General features: G+C 40.5%; 1 protein-coding gene across 5 annotated transcripts in view; it reads right to left on the reverse strand.

Moving 5' to 3' along the window:
* Positions 1 to 11,475, reverse strand: part of LOC126259326 (condensin-2 complex subunit G2-like) — a 306,542-nt gene extending 295,067 nt beyond the window's left edge. For all 5 annotated transcript variants that reach the window (XM_049956017.1, XM_049956015.1, XM_049956013.1 and 2 more), the window contains exons 1-2: positions 11,404 to 11,475; positions 5,675 to 5,877 (exon numbers count right to left, since the gene is read on the reverse strand). In XM_049956017.1, the coding sequence (XP_049811974.1) occupies positions 5,675 to 5,782 (108 nt within the window). In that variant the 5' untranslated portion in view covers positions 5,783 to 5,877; positions 11,404 to 11,475. The remainder of the gene's footprint in view (positions 1 to 5,674; positions 5,878 to 11,403) is intronic.
* Between the last annotated feature and the right edge of the window lie 12,240 nt (positions 11,476 to 23,715).

The raw sequence follows: 23,715 nt of genomic DNA on the forward strand, positions 1-23,715 counted from the left end.
GGGGAGAAGCAAGAGGGGAGAAGGGTAAGGGGAGAGGGGAGAAGCAAGAGGGGAGAAGGGTAAGGGGAGAAGGGCAAAAGGGAGAAGGACAAAGGGGAGAGGGAAGAATGATGAAGGGGAGATAGGAGAAGGATGAAATGGACAGGGAGTGGGAGAAGGAGGAAGGGGATGGGGAGAAGGACGAAGGGGAAAAGGATGAAGGGGAGATGCCTGGTCGGGAGTGGGAAGACGGGCAAACTGGAGAGGGGAGTCGTGCAAAGTGGAGTGGGGAGACGGGCGAACTGGAAAGAGGAGACGGACGAACTGGAGGGGAACATGAAGGAGAGAGGGGAGATATACACAGGGCGAAGGGGGAGGGGAGAAGGACAAAGTGGAGAGGGGAGAAGGATGAAGGTGAGATGGGAGAATGATTAAGGGGACGGGGCTTAGGGAGATGGACAAAGAGGATGGGGAGAAGAGATAATGATGAAAAGGAGGGGGGAGAAGGATGAAGGGGACTGGGTATAGGGCAACGGGGACGAGGAGAACGGAGAAGGGGACAGAGAGAAGCAAGAAGAATGAAGGGGAGGAGGACAAAGGGAACACAGAGAACGAGAGAGAGAGAGTGGATGAACAGAAGAATGAGAGAGCGAGGATGAACGGGGGAGAGATGACGAACGGGGGAGACGGGGGGAGGGGGGAGAGTGAGAGGGGGAGACAAACTAGATAAAGAGGGGGCGACCTAGATAGGGAGAGGGGGTTTAACAAGATAGAGGGGATGAACGAGAGATAGAGGAAGGGGGGTGAACAACAGATTGAGAGGGAGCAAATGAGAGAGGGGGGGGTAAACGAGGGGGGGGAGAGAGGGAGAGGGAGAGGGAGAGGGAGAGGGAGAGGGAGAGAGAGAGAGAGAGAGAGAGAGAGAGGAGGTCGAACGAGAGAGGGGGGAGAGAGGGGGAGAGGGGGGGAGAGGGGGGAGTGAGAGAGGGAGGGGGGAGAGAGAAGGGGGGAGAGAGGGGGGGTGACAAATGTGAAAGAGAGGCTGAAGGTGAGAGAGAGGGCGAGTTGAGGGAGAGGGTGAATGAGAGTCAGAGGGTGAATGAGAGTCAGAGGGTGAATGAGAGTTAGAGGGGAAACGAGAGTCCGTGGGCAAAAAAGAGAAAGAGTGCTAATGATAGAGGGAGGCATGTAGAGAAATCGGGCATATGAGAAAAAGAGGGCAAACGAGAGAATTTAGGGCAAGGGAACGAAGAGAAAGTGGGCGTAAGAGAAAGAAGGATGGAGAGGGAGGGCGAACGACAGAGAAAGGGATGAAGAGGGAGTAGTGAACAAGAGAGGGAGGGGTGAACCAGAGAGGGAGACATGGGTGGAGAGGGAGGGGTGAACGAGAGGGAAACATGGGCGAGGGAAACATTCCACGTGGGAAAATGCATCTAAAGATAAAGATGCTGTAATTTACCAAACGAAAGCGTTGGTATGTTGATAGGAGACAATAAAAAACACACAAACACACACACAAATTTCAAGCTTTTGCAACCCACGGTTGCTTCATCAGGAAAGGGGGAAGGAGCGGGAAAGACGAAAGGATGTGGGTTTTAAGGGAGAGGGTATGGAGTCATTCCAATCCCGGGAGCGGAAAGACTTACCTGTCCCTCTTTCCTGATGAAGCACCTGTGGGCTGCGAAAGCTTGAAATTTGTGTGTGTGTTTGTGTGTTTTTTATTGTCTCCTATCAACATACCAACGCTTTCGTTTGGTAAGTTACAGCATCTGAGAGAGAGAGAGAGAGAGAGAGAGAGAGAGAGAGAGAGAGAGAGAGAGAGAGGTGCGAACATGGGAGAGTGGGGCAAATGAGAGAGAGGGGGCGAACATGAGGGAGTGGGGCGAACGAGAGACAGGGGGACGAACGAGAGTGGGCCGGAAGGAGAGAGGGGGCGGAGGCAGAGAGGTGCGAAGGTAGAAAGGGGGTGGAGGTAGTGAGGGGGCGGAGGTAGAGTGGGGGGCAGAGGTAGAGTGGGGGGCAGAGGTAGAGTGGGGGGCAGAGGTAGAGTGGGGGGCAGAGGTAGAGTGGGGGGCGGACGTAGAGAGTGGGGGGCGGACGTAGAGTGTGGGGGGCGGACGTAGAGCGTGGGTGGAGGCAGAGCGTGGGTGGAGGCAGAGCGTGGGTGGAGGTAGAGCGTGGGTGGAGGTAGAGCGTGGGTGGAGGTAGAGTGGGGGTGGAGGTAGAGTGGGGGTGGGGTTAGAGTGGGGGTGGGGTTAGAGTGGGGTGGGGTTAGAGTGGGGGTGGGATTGGAGTGGGGGTGGAGGTAGAGTGGGGGTGGAGGTAGAGTGGTTGGTGGAGGTAGAAGAGGGGCGGAGGTAGTGAGTGGGCGGAGGTAGTGAGTGGGCGGAGGTAGAGCTGGGGCAGAGGGAGAGAGGGGGCGGAGGGAGAGTGGGGACAGCGGGGACGGAGGGGGAGAGGGGGCAGAGGGAACACAGGGGGGGAGGGAACAGAGGGGGGAAGGAGGACAGGGGGATGACGTGGAGAGGTGGCAGAGGGAAGAGGGGGCAGAGGTGGAGAGGGGCAGAGGGAGAGAGGGGGAGACGGGGAAGAGGGGGAGAGGGGGAAGAGGGGGAGAGGGGGAAGAGGGGGAGAGGGGGCAGAGGGAGAGAGGGGGCAGAGGTGGAGAGGGGGCAGAGGTGGAGAGGGGGCAGAGGGAGAGAGGGGGCAGAGGTGGAGAGGGGGCAGAGGGAGAGAGGGGGCAGAGGTGGGGTGGGGGCAGAGGGAGAGAGGGGGAAGAGGGAGAGAGGGGGCAGAGGTGGGGTGGGGGCAGAGGGAGAGAGGGGGCAGAGGTGGGGTGGGGGCAGAGGGGGAGATGGGGAAGAGGGAAAGAGGGGGTGGAGGGAAAGAGGGGGTGGAGGGACAGAGGAGGTGGAGGGACAGAGGGGAGAGCTGGGATAGAGGGGGGGCGGAGGGACAGAGGGCGCGGACGGACAGTGGGGGCGGAGGGAGAGAGGGGGTGGAGGGTAGCCATTACATGCACTTTTTGCATGACCCGTTGCCGAAAATATCCATTTTTTTGTCTTAATTTCTGTACTACAGTGTTGACCATGCTCATAAAGCTGAAAGTGGTTTTTAAGATGAAAAGCAGCATACAAGTGTTTAGGAAATGCACGGCCTCTACATGCCACATCATCAATTATCATGCTGATAGCATGCATGTGCACTGTCATGAATGAGATCACTGACAGTAGCAAATCATTGTGATGTTCCAAGGAAATGAGCAACACACGTGAATATTGACACCTGTGATGTGTGCCAGTGGCAATTTTGAATTTCGCTCTGCAAAGCAACAGAACAGTTCTCAGCAAAGTTGAAATGAAGAACTAATGAGTCAGTATTTTGGCATGTTGCTGATTTTACTTCTGCTATGGCCTGTCTTTGAATTCTCTGGATATGATGGTGACCTATTCCTTTCATGACTCAAGGCCTAACCTCTGTAACAAACTTCTCTGGCTATACTGTCTTCTTCACCAATTCTCCTCCCTCTCACAATGCATCAGTTATGTCATTGTCAGTATCCTGAGGGTGTAAAGCTTCAACAGTCATCACTTTAGCACGAGAACACATTGCACACTCCTGCAAGCAACATTTATCTTGCGGCTCTTGACACATACACGAAAGCATCAGTTCCATCTCTGTTTACTTCTTTCCTGTGGCACTGCTTATGGCGAAACAAACAAATTTCAAATTAGTGCAGTAAATACGTGTACATACTTTGTTCACTTGCTTGCATTTTACCCATTTTGGTCATAAGGAGTAGAATTTTGTTAGACCAGTTTTTAAATTCGAGTTCTCCTTTTTTCATTAGAAAATATGCTTCTCTTATTGATACTGTCACATACCTTGTTAGCTTTTTCATCATTTTCACTAACAGACATAACATCAGCCTGGCTAAGACTTTGCCTGCAGCAATCTTTGTCATCACTTAGGTAATGTTCCAGAGAAACAGGAAGCATATCATCTTGCAACGGATGCCCACAGTAAGAACCTGGGCATGCCCAAATACCTTTCTCATTCTTTATTTTACAAGCTTTTGAAATCAAATAATAAGAGGATGTGTCTGCTGCTGCTTAGAGTAGCTATCTGGGGTCAGTGTCAGTACCTTCTCAGTATAGGCGCATCCCAAGATAGCAGTATTTAGATTTTGAAACCCCACATCACATTTCATGCAAATGTCATTACCTTCAGGTTCTGCACTAAGTAGATCTACATTATACACTTCACAAAGTTTTGAAGATGTTGCTTGTGTAAAACTTGTTTCAATTTCTTTCTACACACAGTTTTCTTCTTGCACTTCTTACCTTTACTGGATGTTTAAGGGGGGATATAGTAGGGGCTACTGCAGGAATGCTAACATTCAATGCATCAACAACTTCACACCCTGGAATATAAACAGCTGCACTCTCTTCTTCAGTTTCACATTCGGGTGATGGTGATCGTTCAGGTGAGTTGCCACTAAATTTCTTCTTGTGGTGAGTGTAGCAATCCTGAAGGAGGGTTGTGATGCTAATACTGTTACTTGAGGACCAAGATATTTCTGCAATACCTCTGACAGATTTCCAAGAGCTGTGAAATGTTTCCACTTTTCTCGAACACCACCTTCTTGTGTCCACCTTCTTGTGTCTTTTTTCGCAGGCCACACACTTCACTCTTTCACTACTGTATTTCCTCACTGACATTGTATCTAACAAAAAATTCAAATTATGTCAAGTTATCACTCGTTTGTTATAAACAGAAGAGCACTAGAAACAGTGTTGCCAACATGCATATTTTACACTAGAAATTTGGTGATGCAAAATATGCAGAATGTTGAAAAATTTTTAACACTTTACATAAAAAAATATTGCCCATTGTGTTTGCGCTGACTATTAACATATCAACCAAACAATATTTTCTGTAATTCTCACAAGTAGTCAGATGGGGGTTTTCAAGCAGCCTAAATACTTCATAAAAACTCATAAAAATGCATTTTTTTACATTTTTAGTAATAAATATTTACACAAAACAGATAGCTGGAGCAGAGAAGATACAATTTATAATTAAATCAGTAGTATCTGGTAATACGACAGAAAAGAAAGCATTCTGTGATTTTCCCAATTAGAAAAAAGGGTTTTAAGTGGAAAAATTAATGTAAATTTTGTATTTTCGTCTTAAATTTTGTAAGTTAAAGGAAGCCCACAAGTGTATGGGTGTCAACTAAATTTCAACACACTAAGAGGGAGCTTTAATGCAAAACATCTGCCAGGTACCCAGCACTTTTGGTTTCTCAGTTTTTTTCTTTTTTTGTTCCCTATCTTTTTAAGAGTTATTTACAAAATATACATTTTTCAAAGGGCCTTACCATTTACAAAGCTTAAGATAAAACAAAAATACTTCATTTCTTAACACTTACGACATAGAGGTTTAATACACATTTTTTTTTACAGAGAAATTCATGACCACGAGCTGACATGACCTGTATGATTTGAGATAAAATCATCCAACAGTAAAATGCTGTAAATCACTCCATAATAAAATTGGAACCATTCAAATTGGACTTGCAAAACCTTATTCCTTAATGGGATTTTTGGGTGTTGTCATTACTTAGTTCATCATAGAAATTCTAAATAAAAAGGCAATGAACACATTTAACATATTATCTGATAAGACATACCTTTTGAAGTAGTTCACTTGGTATTACAGGGTGCTTCTGACTTTCAAGAATGGTGTAATATTGTTCAGAAAATTTCTTGGACGCTTTCCTTTTCCGTGTCAGTGGCATAATGGTTAATACTGGCTACTCACACCTGCATAGATGGTCTCAGCAGAAGTAGGTACTTAAAAGCTTGTCATTGCAAACTTCCAGTTGTAGTTCTCCTACAAGTGCAAAAATAAACTTTAGTGTCCAATCCCAATCACTTGTAAAATGAATTTATAAATAGAGAGAGAGACAGAGAAACCAGAAAAAGTATAACGACTCATCACACAATCAAATGCAAAATAAACAGTGAAATTACAGGACATATTACACAAGATGGGATAAATAAAATATGGAAACATCTTATTAGATAAAACATTTCTGTTTAAGCTGAAAACATACCTCAAATAAACACAACGAATGTGTGTGGTTGATACACTGCAAACAATATCATTTCCCTAAACAGTCGTGCAGCAATACCTGATGCTCCTACAATAACCATGCAACTACATTACGCTGGTTAGACACACAATACTGGGACTGCTATCGAAAGGTGGACTGGAGTGGGCGAATAACATATGTACTGTCACTAGCATTTAGGGTCAAATAAATCTTAAAAAAGATTTATGGAGTCAAATGGAAAAATTTCAGATGCAAGGACTACCCACTTAATGTTTTTAAGATGTTGGTGCAGCTGACCAAGCCTGCCCAAAGAGTTAACTAAATTGATTTTTTTTTTCCCCCAAACAGCACACTGTTTTGCCCAGTTGCTCTTCACTGAATCCCACAAGCTTTTTTTCACCATTTGGTTTTAACGAGATCAAATACACATTTGTTGAGAGCTTGTAGCCTTCCAGTTAAATAACTCAATAAGTACACTAAATTAATATTATTTTGTACAGCCATTTCCACTAACTGTAGGCTGATATGGTTATCCTGCCCATCAAACACAAAGTGGCACTATGACTGAGCGATTGGCGATTTATACACCATTTTTCTAAGAGACGGATAAAAATCTTAGCGAACCACAGGTAAAACTGAGGCTCCTCCATCTGCCCATTTGTTGAAGCAGCATACAGTGCCCCTGGGTATGCATTAATTTAAGTCCGTGGACTCTGATCTGCACCACCATTATATATGATCAGTCATCACAAATACGTGCCATCAGCAGTAATGTAGGCTAAAACAATTGTTGATTTCCTACCTTCTCTAACAGACACATTGTTCAGTGGCTTTCACTTTTTGCCGTGAGCTCCTACCTTAGTTGAATCACGCCAAACCCAGACTGGTTACAATTGTAGACAAAGAATGATTTTTCATTATCTTTTAGCTCACATTATTCACTTCATTTTAGAAGGGATAAACTACGAATGGGTCTCTAGCATTCTTATGCAACTTCTGAAAGTGCTCAGGTTTCTTAAAAAAGTACAGGGGTCGTGTTTCATACCAGTTCTCACCAGGATGACTATCTTTAAATGGGGTTTTAATGTATTCTGTTTAATATATTGTTGCACCAATGACTGAAGTTCCTCTGCTGCTCAGACATCCCATTTCTGTGCGAACAATTGAACAGCTCACCAGTGTAGCTTCAATATGTGGAGGAAGAGCTTCAGGATGCTCAGGCTCTAATTTATCCAGAGGGTCGTTCTAACAGGAAGAAGAAATTCGAATAAAATTATGCAAATCCTGTAGACAAGGTCAGATTTAATTTCTTCTTTTCATTCTGTATTTCCAAAATACATAAATAATAATTTCTTATCTATAATGAGGTGGTTTATGACAGATTTTGGGACATCATAAGCTTCTTTTGCTTCCCTAAATGTTTTAACTTTATTTATAGCAACATACACAGACCAAACTTTATTTAAAGCACCATACACAGACGTTGACACATCATTTACATGGGTACTGCAATCTGGATGCTTTTTCATTTAGGTTATTGGTATTTTCCAAAACCTGGCTTGGAATAACATTGTCATATTGTTTTGCAATCTCCACCCAGTAGCTGTGCTCAACTACCTCAACCTGTAATTTCTAGTGGGAGAGTGTAAACATGCAGTGGTTCTTATTTAACTTGAAATTAAGTATTTCCATTATTATTATAATCATGTTTGGGAACGATAAAATAGCTTAATAAACCATGCATGTGTTTCAACTTGGCAACAAATCAACAATAATAATAATAATATTTCTTTCTGATAAAATATAGATCAATTAAAAGGGGGGGGGGGAAGTTACATCACAAAAAAAAAGATAGCTGAAAACAATATACAATCACAACAAATATATCACCAACAAAATTTTATACCTATTGTTTTCAGTTACCCCTAGTTTTCAAATACCCCACTTGATCCTATCAATTTATTCCGGCAAAGATTTTGGTGTTCACTGTATACTTACCAGTAGCAAAATCTATTACACTGTACGAGTGTGTCATTTCACAAAAAACAATTTTAACTGCACACACAAGTTTCCACTTCTCAAACAACGTGCAGTGTTTACACGGTATATTACGAGCTGTTAGGCAGTATTTTTAACAATTTACATGATGGCAAGCAAACATGTTTTTTTAATAATGTCGGCATTCATCTATTCAGTTAGCCTTATTTCTGCATGATGGAGCTCCTTATCAGTGGAAATACATTTCACCAGTCCAGTTTCACAATCTGTGAATTTGTGATAAGAGATCCATTCCCTGATTACCCATGTTTCTTTTCTTAGGTTATTAATGTTTGGGTTGGGTGGTGGAGAGAAAGGAGGGAAGATTGAAAGTCAACACTGTATCAACAATGAATTGACATAATGTCTACTGAAATATTATTTTTACAATTCACTGACCAATCACAGTTCCACAATGCACAACTGCAAGATGTAGTTATGTTTATTTACACATTTGTAGTACACTTATTTAACATAATGTGATGCATACTTAACAATGTAAATGGTGTTTGGGATATTTCATTTATTTCGGTTGAAAATGTCAACTGAATGTTTTGTTCATAATATGTCATGCATTTCTTGTGGATGGTGGCTTGTTTACTAGACCACATAGGTCTAGGGAAATGGTGAAACACATAAAGGAACAAAGTTTTGGATTTTGCAATACACTAAAAATGCATATGCAATTTTTTTCTGTGGCAGACTAAACAGTAACCTAGCCTGAGATCTAGCTTAGGCAATAGTCTGGTTGAGAGGAGACAAAACCAGTAATTGAGCCAAACTTTTTTTTAGTAATGTTGTGCATACCATAGCCTTATTTACATCCCTCATCAACGCTGCTATTTTCCCACTACGGTCTGCGATTTGCAGTTTTTAGCATGTCTGAAGGTGTTAATGAGAAGAAATTTGCTGGTTCAAAGCCCGTATTCCTGGAGAGCTCCCTTCAGTGTGCCAGATTTTATTTTGCTAATGTTTCTCATTTCTTAAACTTGTATCTCTGCTATATATATGATGTAATCCCTATATGTATAAAAATATCAAATCTGATGGTTGCCCGAGCTCATATATAAAAAAAATAATCAATTTTTGAATATGTAATTGGATGGATAAAAAATCTACTCTACTAGTGGTGACACCAAAAAAAGAACCACCACCTCCACACACAGAAAAGTTAAAGAAACACACAAGATTTCAGAGCCAGTGGCTCCTTCTGGTGGAATGGTTGTAGGGGAAAGAAGAGGGGGGAAGGAAAATGACTGGTTAGGTTTAGGAAATGGGGAGAGTTATGGAAAAGTTGCCCAGGACCACATATGTGGGCAGGCTTACCAAATACGATGAGTGGTAGAGATTTGAACCTTGACACTTCTGAAAGCAAGTCCTAGATTATCAGATTGAGAATAGATGGATCTGGCTGTCTAAAATAAAAAAGTAAAAACTTGTAGTGTGCAGGGCACTCATAACATTTAGGTTCATCACTGAAAATAAATGCAATACAGGCTACTGATAACCTCCAAGTTGTTCAAGATAAAATTCTGTGTTTGGGAAGCAAAGTAGCACAATTTCAATGAAACCTAAATCATATTTGTAATAGGCCTGCCAGGATACAGCTTCATTTGTGGACACTGCTCCAATACATGGTGAATTACGTAGTGCTTAAAAGGCATATCTCCATTTTACACCAGCTAAATCAGCCAGGAACTGGAGCAGATTTGTGTGTTCCTTTACAAATTAAGCAGTGGGCAGACATTACAGTCAAGGTGAAATTGCAGGAATTAAGACTTTAATCTCTGCAGCTGTATGGTATATAATTCTTATTTAACTCAAATTTGAGGCTCCTCATGATAAATGGTCTCCCCAAAATCTTGGTTGTGGAGACAGATTGATCTGGCAGTTAGGTCCTTATTTATTTCATAAACCATACTCACGACAAATGGTAATGGTAGGCCTATGACAAATGGTGCTCACATTGAACATTTATAAGATACTTGGTAAAACTGTTTGAGTTGCTCTTTCATTTGACATGTCATTTTTAACTGTAAGTTTATTATAATAAATATTATAAATTGTTAAAAGCCCGATATTCATTTATAAACAGCCTGTATTCAATCTACATTTGAAAATACATCTTCTGTCTGGCTGATATTTCATTTCAATAGGTAAATTGGCAGAGTTTTATTGATGCACATTTCTGCCTTTTCTGTGCATGAGTCTGATTCATTAAAGGGTAACGTAGATTGATTTTGTGTCAACTGTTGTACCTGTCAATCTCTGTCATAAACTCAGATGGATTATTGATAACAACTTTCGTAAGTGATTAAAAGTACTGTGAGGCAGTGGTCAATATCTCCAGCTTCTTAACAAATACCTACAAGATGTAGCATCTATGTTAAGTCACATACATATAACACACTTTCCGTTATATATCACCGTAACGTCATGTGCTTGGCACATATTATGTAAATGTATATCAACTCTTAAAAACATAAACGCAAGCCACAACTTAACCCTTACCGGAAACTCAACTAAAAAATGTAAATGGAAAATGTTTTTACATACAGTATAATTACTTTTTAACAGCTCAACACTGACAACCGTTTGAAAAAGATCCCATTAAGCATTTAGAAATCGTCCTTATCGAAAATTTGAAGACAGGAAGCAACAAGTACCCAATGCCAGCGGGCCCATCACAATCTATCTGATACGACAAAATATTTTATATTAATCACATCCCTCAAATATTAAGTGAAGTGTGTCTCGAACAAAAACTGCAAATGGTACTTCTGTTCGAATTCATTCATTCGACTACGGTAACGAATACACACATTGTTATTCTCACATTGTCATTGACTGTATTCCAGACTGTTTTTTCTGGGAATTTTGCAGTCAGGAAGCAGAAACTTTTTTCTTTTTACATACCACTGCCTAATCACAACTCACGATTATACAAGTTACAAACGAGCTGTGGATTACCAACATCACATTACAATGGCATTACATGAGTTTTACTCTAGAATACGATCCTGTATGAAAAGCCTTTCCGTTTCATACTTAATTACACACTACAGGGTAAGCTGAATAACCTGTGTTTCTGGTAAGGGATAACTAAAAGTTTATAACAATTTCTGGGGCGCAAATAATATCTTCGGTTTTTTTTGTTAGCAATAATATCTGTATTATACAACAGTAATGCTCCATTCCATGTAAAGCATCAAACTCATTCACACTTTATACAGAATGTCTTTCGTAATTTAAGTCGATATACAAACCAAACAATCGTTAACTTTGGCGCAAAATTGGTTCAAACATTCTGTTTATAAACTATCAGCACAATATTACCAAAGCTTCTACGAATACAAAGATAATCCTAATCATAATACACGTCTTCTGCAGATGTCGCCACAACTATGATCTTTGGTATTATTATTAGTAATTTAGTTGACTGAGAGCCATTTTACAATGAAATAGAATTCGTCAATTTAATACTGAGACAAACGTGATTAATATATACAAACATATGTGCAATATTCACATATCTTTACTGAGCGGGGGGCAAGTGTTGGTCGGAGGACCCATCCCAGCATTTACCTGAGGTAATTTAAAAATTCACGGAAAACCTAAATCAGAATAATCGGAATGAGCTTAAGCCTCCATCTTTGCAAATATGAGGCCAGTCGCGTGATATGGTTCTATTTAAAGTCGCGTTCCCATGGGCAACAAAAACTTCCACAAATATTCACTCAAACCGTCGCCCTCGAAGACCAGTGATTGATTAGATTAGATTAGATTAGATTAGATTAATACTAGTTCCATGGATCATGAATACGATATTTCGTAATGATGTGGAACGAGTCGAATTTTCCAATACATGACATAATTAGGTTAATTTAACAACATACTTAAGTTAATATAACAACTTTATTTTATTGTGTTTCTTTGTTTTTCTTTATTTTTTATTTTTATTTTTTTTATTTTTTTAATATTTTTTCTTTTTTTTCTTAATTTATATCTAAAAATTCCTCTATGGAGTAGAAGGAGTTGTCATTCAGAAATTCTTTTAATTTCTTCTTAAATACTTGTAGGTTATCTGTCAGACTTTTGATACTATTTGGTAAGTGACCAAAGACTTTAGTGCCAGTATAATTCACCCCTTTCTGTGCCAAAGTTAGATTTAATCTTGAATAGTGAAGATCATCCTTTCTCCTAGTATTGTAGTTATGCACACTGCTATTACTTTTGAATTGGGTTTGGTTGTTAATAACAAATTTCATAAGAGAGTATATATACTGAGAAGCTACTGTGAATATCTCTAGATCCTTAAATAAATGTCTGCAGGATGATCTTGGGTGGACTCCAGCTATTATTCTGATTACACGCTTTTGTGCAATAAATACTTTATTCCTCAGTGATGAATTACCCTAAAATATGATGCCATATGAAAGCAATGAGTGAAAATAGGCGTAGTAAGCTAATTTACTAAGATGTTTATCACCAAAATTTGCAATGACCCTTATTGCATAAGTAGCTGAACTCAAACGTTTCAGCAGATCATCAATGTGTTTCTTCCAATTTAATCTCTCATCAATGGACACACCTAAAAATTTGCAATATTCTACCTTAGCTATATGCTTCTGATTAAGGTCTATATTTATTAATGGCGTCATACCATTCACTGTACGGAACTGTATGTACTGTGTCTTATCAAAATTCAGTGAGAGTCCGTTTACAAGGAACCACTTAGTAATTTTCTGAAAGACAGTATTGACAATTTCATCAGTTAATTCTTGTTTGTCAGGTGTGATTACTATACTTGTATCATCAGCAAAGAGAACTAACTTTGCCTCTTCATGAATATAGAATGGCAAGTCATTAATATATAATAAGAACAACAAAGGACCCAAGACTGACCCTTGTGGAACCCCATTCTTGATAGTTCCCCAGTTTGAGGAATGTGCTGATCTTTGCATGTTACGAGAACTACTTATTTCAACTTTCTGCACTCTTCCAGTTAGGTACGAATTAAACCATTTGTGCACTGTCCCACTCATGCCACAATACTTGAGCTTGTCTAGCAGAATTTCATGATTTACACAATCAAAAGCCTTTGAGAGATCACAAAAAATCCCAATGGGTGGTGTTCGGTTATTCAGTTCATTCAAAATTTGACTGGTGAAAGCATATATGGCATTTTCTGTTGAAAAACCTTTCTGGAAACCAAACTGACATTTTGTTAGTACTTCATTTTTACAGATATGTGAAGCTACTCTTGAATACATTACTTTCTCAAAAATTTTGGATAAAGCTGTTAGAAGGGAGATTGGACGGTAATTGTTGACATCAGATCTATCCCCCTTTTTATGCAAAGGTATAACAATAGCATATTTCAGTCTATCAGGGAAAGTGCCCTGTTCCAGAGAGCTATTACACAGGTGGCTGAGAATCTTACTTATCTGTTGAGAACAAGCTTTTAGTATTTTGCTGGAAATGCCATCAATTCCATGTGAGTTTTTGCTTTTAAGCAAGTTTATTATTTTCCTAATTTCAGAGGGAGAAGTGGGTGAGATTTCAATTGTATCAAATTGCATAGGTATGGCCTCTTCCATTAACAGCCTAGCATCTTCTAATGAACACCTGGATCCTACTATATCCACAACATTTAGAAAATGATTATTAAAAATATTTTCAACTTCTGACTTTTTGTTCGTAAAGTTTTCATTCAATTTGATGGTAATACTGTCTTCCTCTGCTCTTGGTTGACCTGTTTCTCTTTTAATAATATTCCAAATTGTTTTAATTTTATTATCAGAGTTGCTGATCTCAGACATGATACACATACTCCTGGATTTTTTAATAACTTTTCTTAATATAACACAGTAGTTTTTATAATTTTTGATAGTTTCTGGGTCACTACTCTTTCTTGCTGTCAGATACATTTCCCTTTTCCGGTTACAAGATATTTTTATACCCTTAGTAAGCCATGGTTTGTTACAAGGTTTCTTACGAGTATATTTAACTATTTTCTTGGGGAAGCAGTTTTCAAATGCATTTACAAAAATGTCATGAAATAAATTATATTTTAAATTGGCATCAGGTTCACGGTACACCTCATCCCAGTCTAACTGCTGTAGGCTTTCCCTGAAATTTGCAATTGTTAAATCGTTGACTGAACGTACTACTTTGGAGGACTGTTTAGTATTGCTGAATGGAGCTATGTCATATATTGTAACTAGCTGTGCACCATGATCAGAAAGACCATTCTCAACAGGCTGAGCATTTATCTGGTTAAACTTATCTTGGTCTATAAAGAAGTTATCTATCAGTGAGCTGCTATCCTTTACCACCCGAGTAGGAAAATCAATAACGGGTGTCAAATTGAAAGAACCGAGTAATACTTCAAGGTCATTTTTCCTATTACCCTCTTTCAGAGAATCTACATTGAAGTCCCCACAAATAATAATTTGCTTCCCCCTGTCTGACAGATAGCACAACAAGGAGTCCAAATTTTTCAGAAATAGATGAAAATTTCCTGACGGGGACCTATATACAGTTACAATTATAAATGTGCCTTTATTTAATTTAAGCTCACAGGCACATGCTTCTATATGTTTCTCTACACAAAACTTTTTTGTTTCTATTCTTTTTGCACAATGATAACTTTTGACATATATGGCAACTCCTCCTTTCTCCATATTTTCTCTCATTACATGTGCAGAGAGCTTATATCCACTTACATTTACCTTATCCATATCAGTAACGATGTGATGCTCAGACAGGCATAGTATATCTATTTCATTCTCAGCTTCTAAATCTTCTAAACAAACCAGAAGCTCATCTACTTTATTCTTTAAACTCCCAATATTTTGATGAAATATACTTACATTATTTTTGATTATACTTTTATGAGAACCTTTCCTTATTCTAACATTTGCAGTACTCTCCTGTCTGAGTTTCTCATTGTGCTTAGGCCTAGTTCCTATACCAGTGGTCACACGGTGTTCAGAGAGGCAGATTATGTCAACTGGGTTGGGTGACTTTAATTCATCAATGCAATTACCTAGGACTGAGATACAACTTGGTGGAGATAAAATTTCTGGTGATTGGTGAAAATTTATAATTGATAGCTGTGATTGGTGATCCAATGTGCTAGAATTGTGCTGTTTAATTTCTTTCCTAAACTGAAGATTTGTTTCAATCCTGACCTCTCGTAGAACTTGACATCTTTCTGTCTTACCTATCCTAAAAAAGGTGCTGCTCCAACACCTGTAACCACTGGTAATTTACCATTCATGGCAGTGCCTCCCCCCCTTAAATTTCCTGCTATTAACCCAGCCAGTTTCCCCTTCCCTTTCCTGTTGAGATGTAGGCCGTGCCTGGTATAGTCCCACCTACTGAGATAATCAACAGGAACCACACCAATATGAGCCCCCGCACCCGACCCAAGCAGCCGTTCCAACTCCAAATTAACTCTCCCAACAGAAGAGTTCAAATGAGGCCGGTCATGGCGTCTCAGGACAGATACAAACTCAACATTGGTGTGTCTTGATGCCGACGCAATCTTTACCAGGTCACACTCTATACTGTACCCAGGATCTCTGTCGATGCTGTTCCCTGGCCCTCCCACAATAACCACGGTGTCTTCCCTGGTAAATCCTTTACAGAGTGAACCTAAATCCTCTGTCACCTGATCCAGACTAGCACTTGGTTTGAAAAAATTTGTGACCTGGTATTCTGGTCCTAATTCCTCCTGCAGAAGTTGGCCTACACCTCTGGCATGAGAACTGCCTAACAACAAAACTTTCTTCCTTTTTGATGACTTTCCTACATTCTTTTTCAATTTCCTATTGAAAGTTTGTTGTGTCCTGTCTACACCTACCTCTGCTTGAGGCTCATCAGTTTCTAACTGAAGCAACAGGTCAAACTTATTTTTGACATTCACCACAAAACTGTCAGACTTAGTTCTAGGCCTGTTCCTTCTGCTACCTGTTGCCACTTCCCACCTCTCTTTGCCCTTCTCCCTCCTTAACCTGTCCAGATCTTCCCTAGCCTGATCTAGCTCAGCCTGAAGGGCAGCAATTTTCCCCTCCTGTTCCACTATCTTCCTATCTCTGCTGCAAATCCTACATAACCACTGATGAGCCTGATCCACTTTCCCAACACCCACGCCACTGCAATCCCCCCAGTGAAAAAAACTGCTACATCCATCACACCAAACCCCGGAACTAACAATTCTACGGCAAGTCAGGTACTTCTCACTCATGGCAAAAATAATACTTTAGCTAGAATAAATCAATTAAATTACCGAAAATCAAAAAAGGCGTTACAAGAATTAAGCCTATTCACAAACGTATATAAGCAAGTTTCTGATTTAAAATTCCGCTGTTTTTCTGAGATCTGTATTAAAACAATGAAGGTATACGCTATTTATTATATATTTCACTCGATTGAATGAAAAAAAGGACAATTAAACGAGGTACTTTAACTTTGATTCTCCAAAAACGTTACGAGAATTAGGCCTATAAACAAATGTATATAGGCAAGTTTCTGATATAAAGTTACGCTGTTTTTCTGAAATCTGTATTAAAACAATGAAGTTATACGCTATTTACGGTAGTTTACTTATTTGTTACCGAGAAACTAGTTAAATTACCGTGAAACAAGAAACAAACACGTTTACAAAATTTAAGCCTAAGCGCGACTTCGCGTAGTTACGATCTTTTCGTGTTTTCTGAAAAAATACGCAAAGAAAAGTCAAACCTTCAATGGCAAGACTAAACGATACACTAATTCACGTATTTAATTTGTTGTCGGCGTTAAACTAAATTATACTCCTGTCTAAATCACTTAACTTTCTGGAAATGGTTTCTGGCGTCACTTACTCGGCGGCCATCTTGGAGATCTGTTTTCCTGCTGACACTTAATCCTAGATGACATCAATTGAAATCAGTCAAGCAGCCAAAAACGTAATGAAAATACATGGTTCCACAGACCTTTTCAAGATGCAAATATATATTATGTATATATGGAGACTGAAGCAACGAATGAAACTTTGTACCAAGGCCAGGATTCCAACCTGGGTGTTCTGCTCACTAGGTGGATGCACTAACCACTACACCACAATGGCTTCGCACATCTACACAGACTACCCTAGCACGCCTCCCCCCATTCACACCTCAGCTAACTTGGTATTTTCCCCAAACTTGAACACCATTGCAGAGGCTCTCCATTTTACCATTTGTACCAAATTGTCATTCATTCCCTTAGTCTGCATACATGCATCATAGATGTTTAAGGCATGAAAAGGTCTCTGCGACCATATAGTTTCATTTGATTACAGCACATAGACTTGGGTTTCAGGCAGGATCCCCAGTTCTTTCAATGCTGATGTCTCTGCCAATACAGCTGGAGAGCCTCTGCAATACTGTACAAGTTTAGGAAGATTACCAAGTGAGGTGAGATATAAATGGAAATTTGGATTGGGGGAGGATATGTGCAAGGGTAGTCTATGCAGTTCTGCAAAGCCACTATGCCAAGATGGTGTAGAGGTTGGTCATGTGCCTATGGAGTCGGAGATCTGGGGTCAAATCCCAGTCTTAATACAAATTTTCATTTGAAGCTTCGGTCCACATATGTAAGTTGTAAATGTAGTTGAACAGATTTTAGCTCAAGAGCTCACAGGAACTTTAATGAAAAGGACATTGTATCACAAATATGCATTTCTCACATAAATCATTTGGAGATGCAGACACCCTAATAACAGTGTTGTGCAAAGAGAAAGAAGTGCCACTGGAAAATTTGATGAATGAGTAAAACTACTTTTAAATGCGTTTTGAGCAATATTTTTTGTTCTGTACAGAAGTCACATACAATTACCTGAGGGGACATGGCAACACACCATAATTTCCAAGTGACATGGAGATATCTGGAAACTGTACACTTCTCTATCATTATTGTAGTGTGATTACTAAATTCCTAAAATCACAATTCCAAGCTTTTTATGTCCAATTCTGGTTATTAAAAACTTTCTGGCAGACTAAAACCGTGCTCCGAACCGAGACTCGAACTCATGACCTTTGCCTTTTGTGGGTAAGTGCTCTACCAACTGAGCTACCCAAACACTATTCGCAACCAGTCCCCATAGCTTTAATTCCGCCAGTACCTCGTCTCCTACTTTCCAAACTTCATAGAAGCTCTCCAGCAAGACTAGCACTTCTGCAAGAAAGGATATTGCAGAGACATGGCTTAGCCACAGCCTGGGGCTGCAGAATGCAAGTTCATTCTGGAATTCTCGGTATTATTTATAATACCTTAAAGGTAGAGATACATTAGAAAGTAAGACATTTTACTTGCAGTCAGGCAGCAGCAGCTGGCCGAGACAGACGCAGTAACAGAGAAGAAACGGATTTTGCGACTTTTACGAGTTCCTAGGCAGAAGCGAATTTTATAATATCATCTGTGTGCTTCAATAGTTTATATTCTTGAATTTCTGCTTGTTAATTTAATATCTAATAGCCACAGTTCTCTCGTTTTTGTTTGCGTTGGAAAGTAAACTGATTTTGTGACATATTACAAGTTCCTATCAGGGGTGACTTATTTTGTTTCACCTGAGTGCTTTGGTAGCTAGGTTTTTGAATCTCTATAAAATAATGTAATTTATTAGACACAGTTCCTGCGTTTTTGTCAGTTTCTACAGTAGAGTTCCGCAGCACATGCCGATAGTCTGTTTATCTGGATACTTTAGTTTTTCATGGTCTTTAGTATGGATACGGACTGTGATTATTGTGTGCAGTTGCGAGCCGAGTTGGTGACACTTCGCTCTCAGCTCCAGGCTGTGATGGCTTCAGTTACACAGCTTGAGGCTGCAGTGGATAGGCACCACTGTTGTCAGCCGGCTGTTGGGATCCAACAGACGTCCTGCACATCCAAGTCCTCTGATTGGTCCTCACTGGTGGCCAGCCCACTTAATCTCGCACTGAGATTGACCCCTTACCTGTGGTCGAGTGAGAGGTCGCTCTGGGGCATAGCAGGTGGTGAAAGACTTCTCAGGCAGCCACATGGAAGGCCTCCCCAGTTAGTCTGACAAACAGGTTCCATGTGCTGTCTGTGGCTGACACTGTCGCTGAACCAGATGCCATCGCCTGTCTTGTTCACCTAAATCTACATCTACATCTACATGATTACTCTGCAATTCACATGTAAGTGCTTGGCAGAGGGTTCATCGAACCACAATCATACTATCTCTCTACCATTCCACTCCCGAACAGCGCGCGGGAAAAACGAACACCTAAACCTTTCTGTTCGAGCTCTGATTTCTCTTATTTTATTTTGATGATCATTCCTAGCTATGTAGGTTGGGCTCAACAAAATATTTTTGCATTCGGAAGAGAAAGTTGGTGACTGAAATTTCGTAAATAGATCTCACCGCGACGAAAAACGTCTTTGCTTTAATGACTTCCATCCCAACTCGTGTATCATATCTGCCACACTCTCTCCCCTAATACGTGATAATACAAAACGAGCTGCCCTTTTTTGCACCCTTTTGATGTCCTCCTTCAATCCCACCTGGTAAGGATCCCACACTGCGCAGCAATATTCTAACAGAGGACGAAAGAGTGTAGTGTAAGCTGTCTCTTTAGTGGACTTGTTGCATCTTCTAAGTGTCCTGCCAATGAAACGCAACATTTGGCTCGCCTTCCCCACAATATTATCTATGTGGTCTTTCCAACTGAAGTTGTTCATAATTTTAACACCCTGGTACTTAGTTGAATTGACAGCCTTGAGAATTGTACTATTTATCGAGTAATCTAATTCCAACGGATTTCTTTTGGAACTCATGTGGATCACCTCACACTTTTCGTTATTTAGTGTCAACTGCCACCTGCCACACCATACAGCAATCTTTTCTAAATCGCTTTGCAACTGATACTGGTCTTCTGATTACCTTACTCGACGGTAAATTACAGCATCATCTGCGAATAACCTAAGAGAACTGCTCAGATTGTCACCCAGGTCATTTATATAGATCAGGAACAGCAGAGGTCCCAGGACACTTCCCTGGGGAACACCTGATATCACTTCAGTTTTACTCGATGATTTGCCATCTATTACTATGAACTGCGACCTTCCTGACAGGAAATCACAAATCCAGTCGCACGACTGAGACGATACCCCATAGGCCCACAGCTTGATTAGAAGTCGCTTGTGAGGAACAGTGTCAAAAGCTTTCTGGAAATCTATAAATATGGAATCAACTTGAGATCCCCTGTCGATGGCCATTACTTCGTGCGAATAAAGAGCTAGCTGCGTTGCACAAGAACAATGTTTTCTGAAACCATGCTGATTACGTATCAATAGATCGTTCCCTTTGATGTCATTCATAATGTTTGAATACAATATATGCTCCAAAACCCTACTGCAAACCGACGTCAATGATATAGGTCTGTAGTTCGATGGATTACTCCTACTACCCTTCTTAAACACTGGTGCAACCTGCGCAATTTTCCAATCTGTAGGTGCAGATCTATCGGTGAGTGAACGGTTATATATGATTGCTAAGTAGGGAGCTATTGTGTCAGCGTAATCTGAAAGGAACCTAATTGGTATACAATCTGGACCTGAAGACTTGCCCGTATCAAGTGATTTCAGAGGAAATCTCTCAGCCTGCAAGATCTGGACAATCCCAGAGGCTAGGATTATTGGCAGTTGGGAGCTTCAACGTTATGCGCATTATGGGGCCCCTTACGGATATGGCTGCCAAGAAGGGGAAGAAAAGCAGTGAGCACTCTGTGCACTCTGAGTGCATACTGGGTGAAGTCATTCCAGACGTGGAAGGGGTCCCCCTGGATGCCATGAAGAGCACAGGGTGCAGCCAACTGCAGGAGGTGGCACACGTCAGTACCAATGATTTGTGTCACTTTGGATCAGAAGAGGTTCTCTCTCGTTTGGAGCGGCTAACAGAAGTGGTAAAGGCTGCCAGTTTTGCTTGTGAGATGAAAGCAGAGCTGACCATTTACAGCATAGTCAATAAGACTAATTGCAGACCTCTGGTACAGAGCCGAGTGCAGGGTCTGAATCAGAGGCTCAGACGGTTCTGTGACTGTGTAGGCTGCAAATTATTTGACTTGCACCAAAGGGTGGTTGGGTTTTGGGTTCCGCTGAATAGGTCTGGAGTTCACTATATGCAGGAGGTGGCTACACAGGTAGCAGGGGCTGTGTGGCGTGGACTGGGCGGCCCTAGGTTAGAGGGTCTCGGGACAACACAAAAAGGACTTCAGCCACAACGAGTGCAGGCCAAACACAGGAACCATCCACATAACAGCTGTAAATTGTCGTAGCTGTGTTGGGAAGTATCAGAGCTCCAAGTGTTAATAGAGAGCACTGATGCTCAAATCGTTATAGGCACTAAAAGCTGGCTAAAGCCGGAGATAAGCTCTGCCGAAATTTTTGCGAAAAACCGAACGGTGTTCCGAAAGGATAGGTTAAACACAGTTGACGGTGGCGTGTTTGTTGCTGTTAGAAGTAGTTTGTCTTGTCGCGAAATTGAAGTAGATAGTGCCTGTGAGCTAGTATGGGCAGAGATCATTGTTGGCATCCGGAATAAAATAATAATTTGATCCTTTTACCGACCTCCCAACTCAGATGATACAGTTGCTGAAAGATTCAAAGAAAACTTGAGTTTGATTTCAAACACCTGACTCATATGATTATAGTTGGTGGTGACTTTAATTTACCCTCGACATGTTGCTGAAAATACATGTTTAATTCCTTAGGTACGCATAAAATATCATCCGAAATTGTGATAAACGCATTCTCTGAAAATTATTTCGAGCAATTAGTTCATGAGCCCACATGAATAGTAAATGGTTGTGAAAACACAATTGACCTCTTAGCAACAAATATTCCTGAGTTAATAACGAGCATCAAAACGGATACAGGGATTAGCGAACACAGGGTTATCGTAGCGAGCTTGAATATTGTAACACCCAAATCATCCAAAAATAAAGGAAAAATATACCTATTCAAAAAAGCAGATAAAAATTCACCTGACATCTTCCTACGAGACAATCTCCACTATTCCAAATCAACAATATAAGTGTAGACCAGATGTGGCTTGAATTCAGAGAAATAGTATTGGCAGAAATTGAGAGGACAGAAATTGAGAGGGCAGAAATTGAGCGGGCAGAAATTAAAAAGTTTATAGCAAGTAAATTAACAAACGACGGAACTGATGGCCCTTTGTACACAAAATGGGTCAGAACACTGTTGCAGAAACAACGAAACAAACATGCAAAATTTAAACATATGAAAAATCCCCAAGATTGGCGATCTTTTACAGAAGCCTGATATTTAGCGCAGACTTCAATGCGAGATGCCTATAACAGTTTCCACAGCCAAACTTTGTCTCGAAACCTGGCAGAAAATCAAAAGAGATTCTGGTCGTATGTGAAGTATGTTAGTGGCAAGAAACAATCAATGCCTTCTCCGCGTGATGGCAATGGAGATACTATCGAAGACAGTTCCGTCAAAGCAGAGTTACTAAACACAGCCTTCCGAAATGCCTTAATAAAAGAAGATGAAGTAAATATTCCAGAATTCGAATCGATAACAGCTGCCAACATGAGTAATGTAGAAGTAAATATCCTCGGAGTAGTGAAGCAACTTAAATCACTTAACAAAAGCAAGTCTTCTGGTCCAAACTCTATACCAATTAGGTTCCTTTCAGAGAATGCTGGTGCATTAACTCCATACTTAAACATAATATACAATCGTTCGCTGGACGAAAGATCTGTACCCAAAGACTGGAAAGTTGCACAGGTCACACCAATATTCAAGAAAGGTAGTAGGAGTAATCCACTAAATTACAGGCCCATATAGTTAACGTCGATATGCAGCAGGATTTTGGAACATATATGGTGTACGAACATTATGAATTACCACAAAGACAATAGTATATTGACACATAGTCAACACGGATTTAGAAAACATCGTCCTTGTGAAACACAACTAGCTCTTTACTGGCATGAAGCGTTGAGCGTTTTTGACAAGGTATTTCAGATTGATTCCGTATTTTCTGGATTTCCAGATGGCTTTTGACACTGTACCACACAAGTGCCTTGTAATTAAATTGCGTGATTATGGAATATCGTCTCAGTTTTGTGACTGGATTCGAGGTTTCCTGTCAGAGAGGTCACAGTTCATAGCAACTGACAGAAAGTCATCGAGAAAAACAAAAGTAATTTCTGGCCTTCCCAAAGGTAGTGTTGTAGGCCCTTTGCTGTTTCTTTTCTATATAAACGATTTGGGAGACAATCTGAGCATCTGTCTTAGGTTGTTTGCAGATGACGCTGTCGTTTATCGACTAATAAAGTCGTCAGAAGATCTAAACAAACTACAAAAGGATTTAGAAAAGTTATCTGAATAGTCCGAAAATTAGCAGTTGACTCTAAATAACGAAAAGTGTGAAGTCATTCACATGAGTGCTAAAAGGAATCTGTTAACCTTCGGTTACACGATAAATCAGTCAAATCTAAAGGCCATAAATTCAACTAAATACTTAGGAATTACAATTACGAACAATTTACATT

This window comes from Schistocerca nitens, chromosome 5 (assembly GCF_023898315.1).
Source record: "Schistocerca nitens isolate TAMUIC-IGC-003100 chromosome 5, iqSchNite1.1, whole genome shotgun sequence".
Classification (NCBI taxonomy): domain Eukaryota; kingdom Metazoa; phylum Arthropoda; class Insecta; order Orthoptera; family Acrididae; genus Schistocerca; species Schistocerca nitens.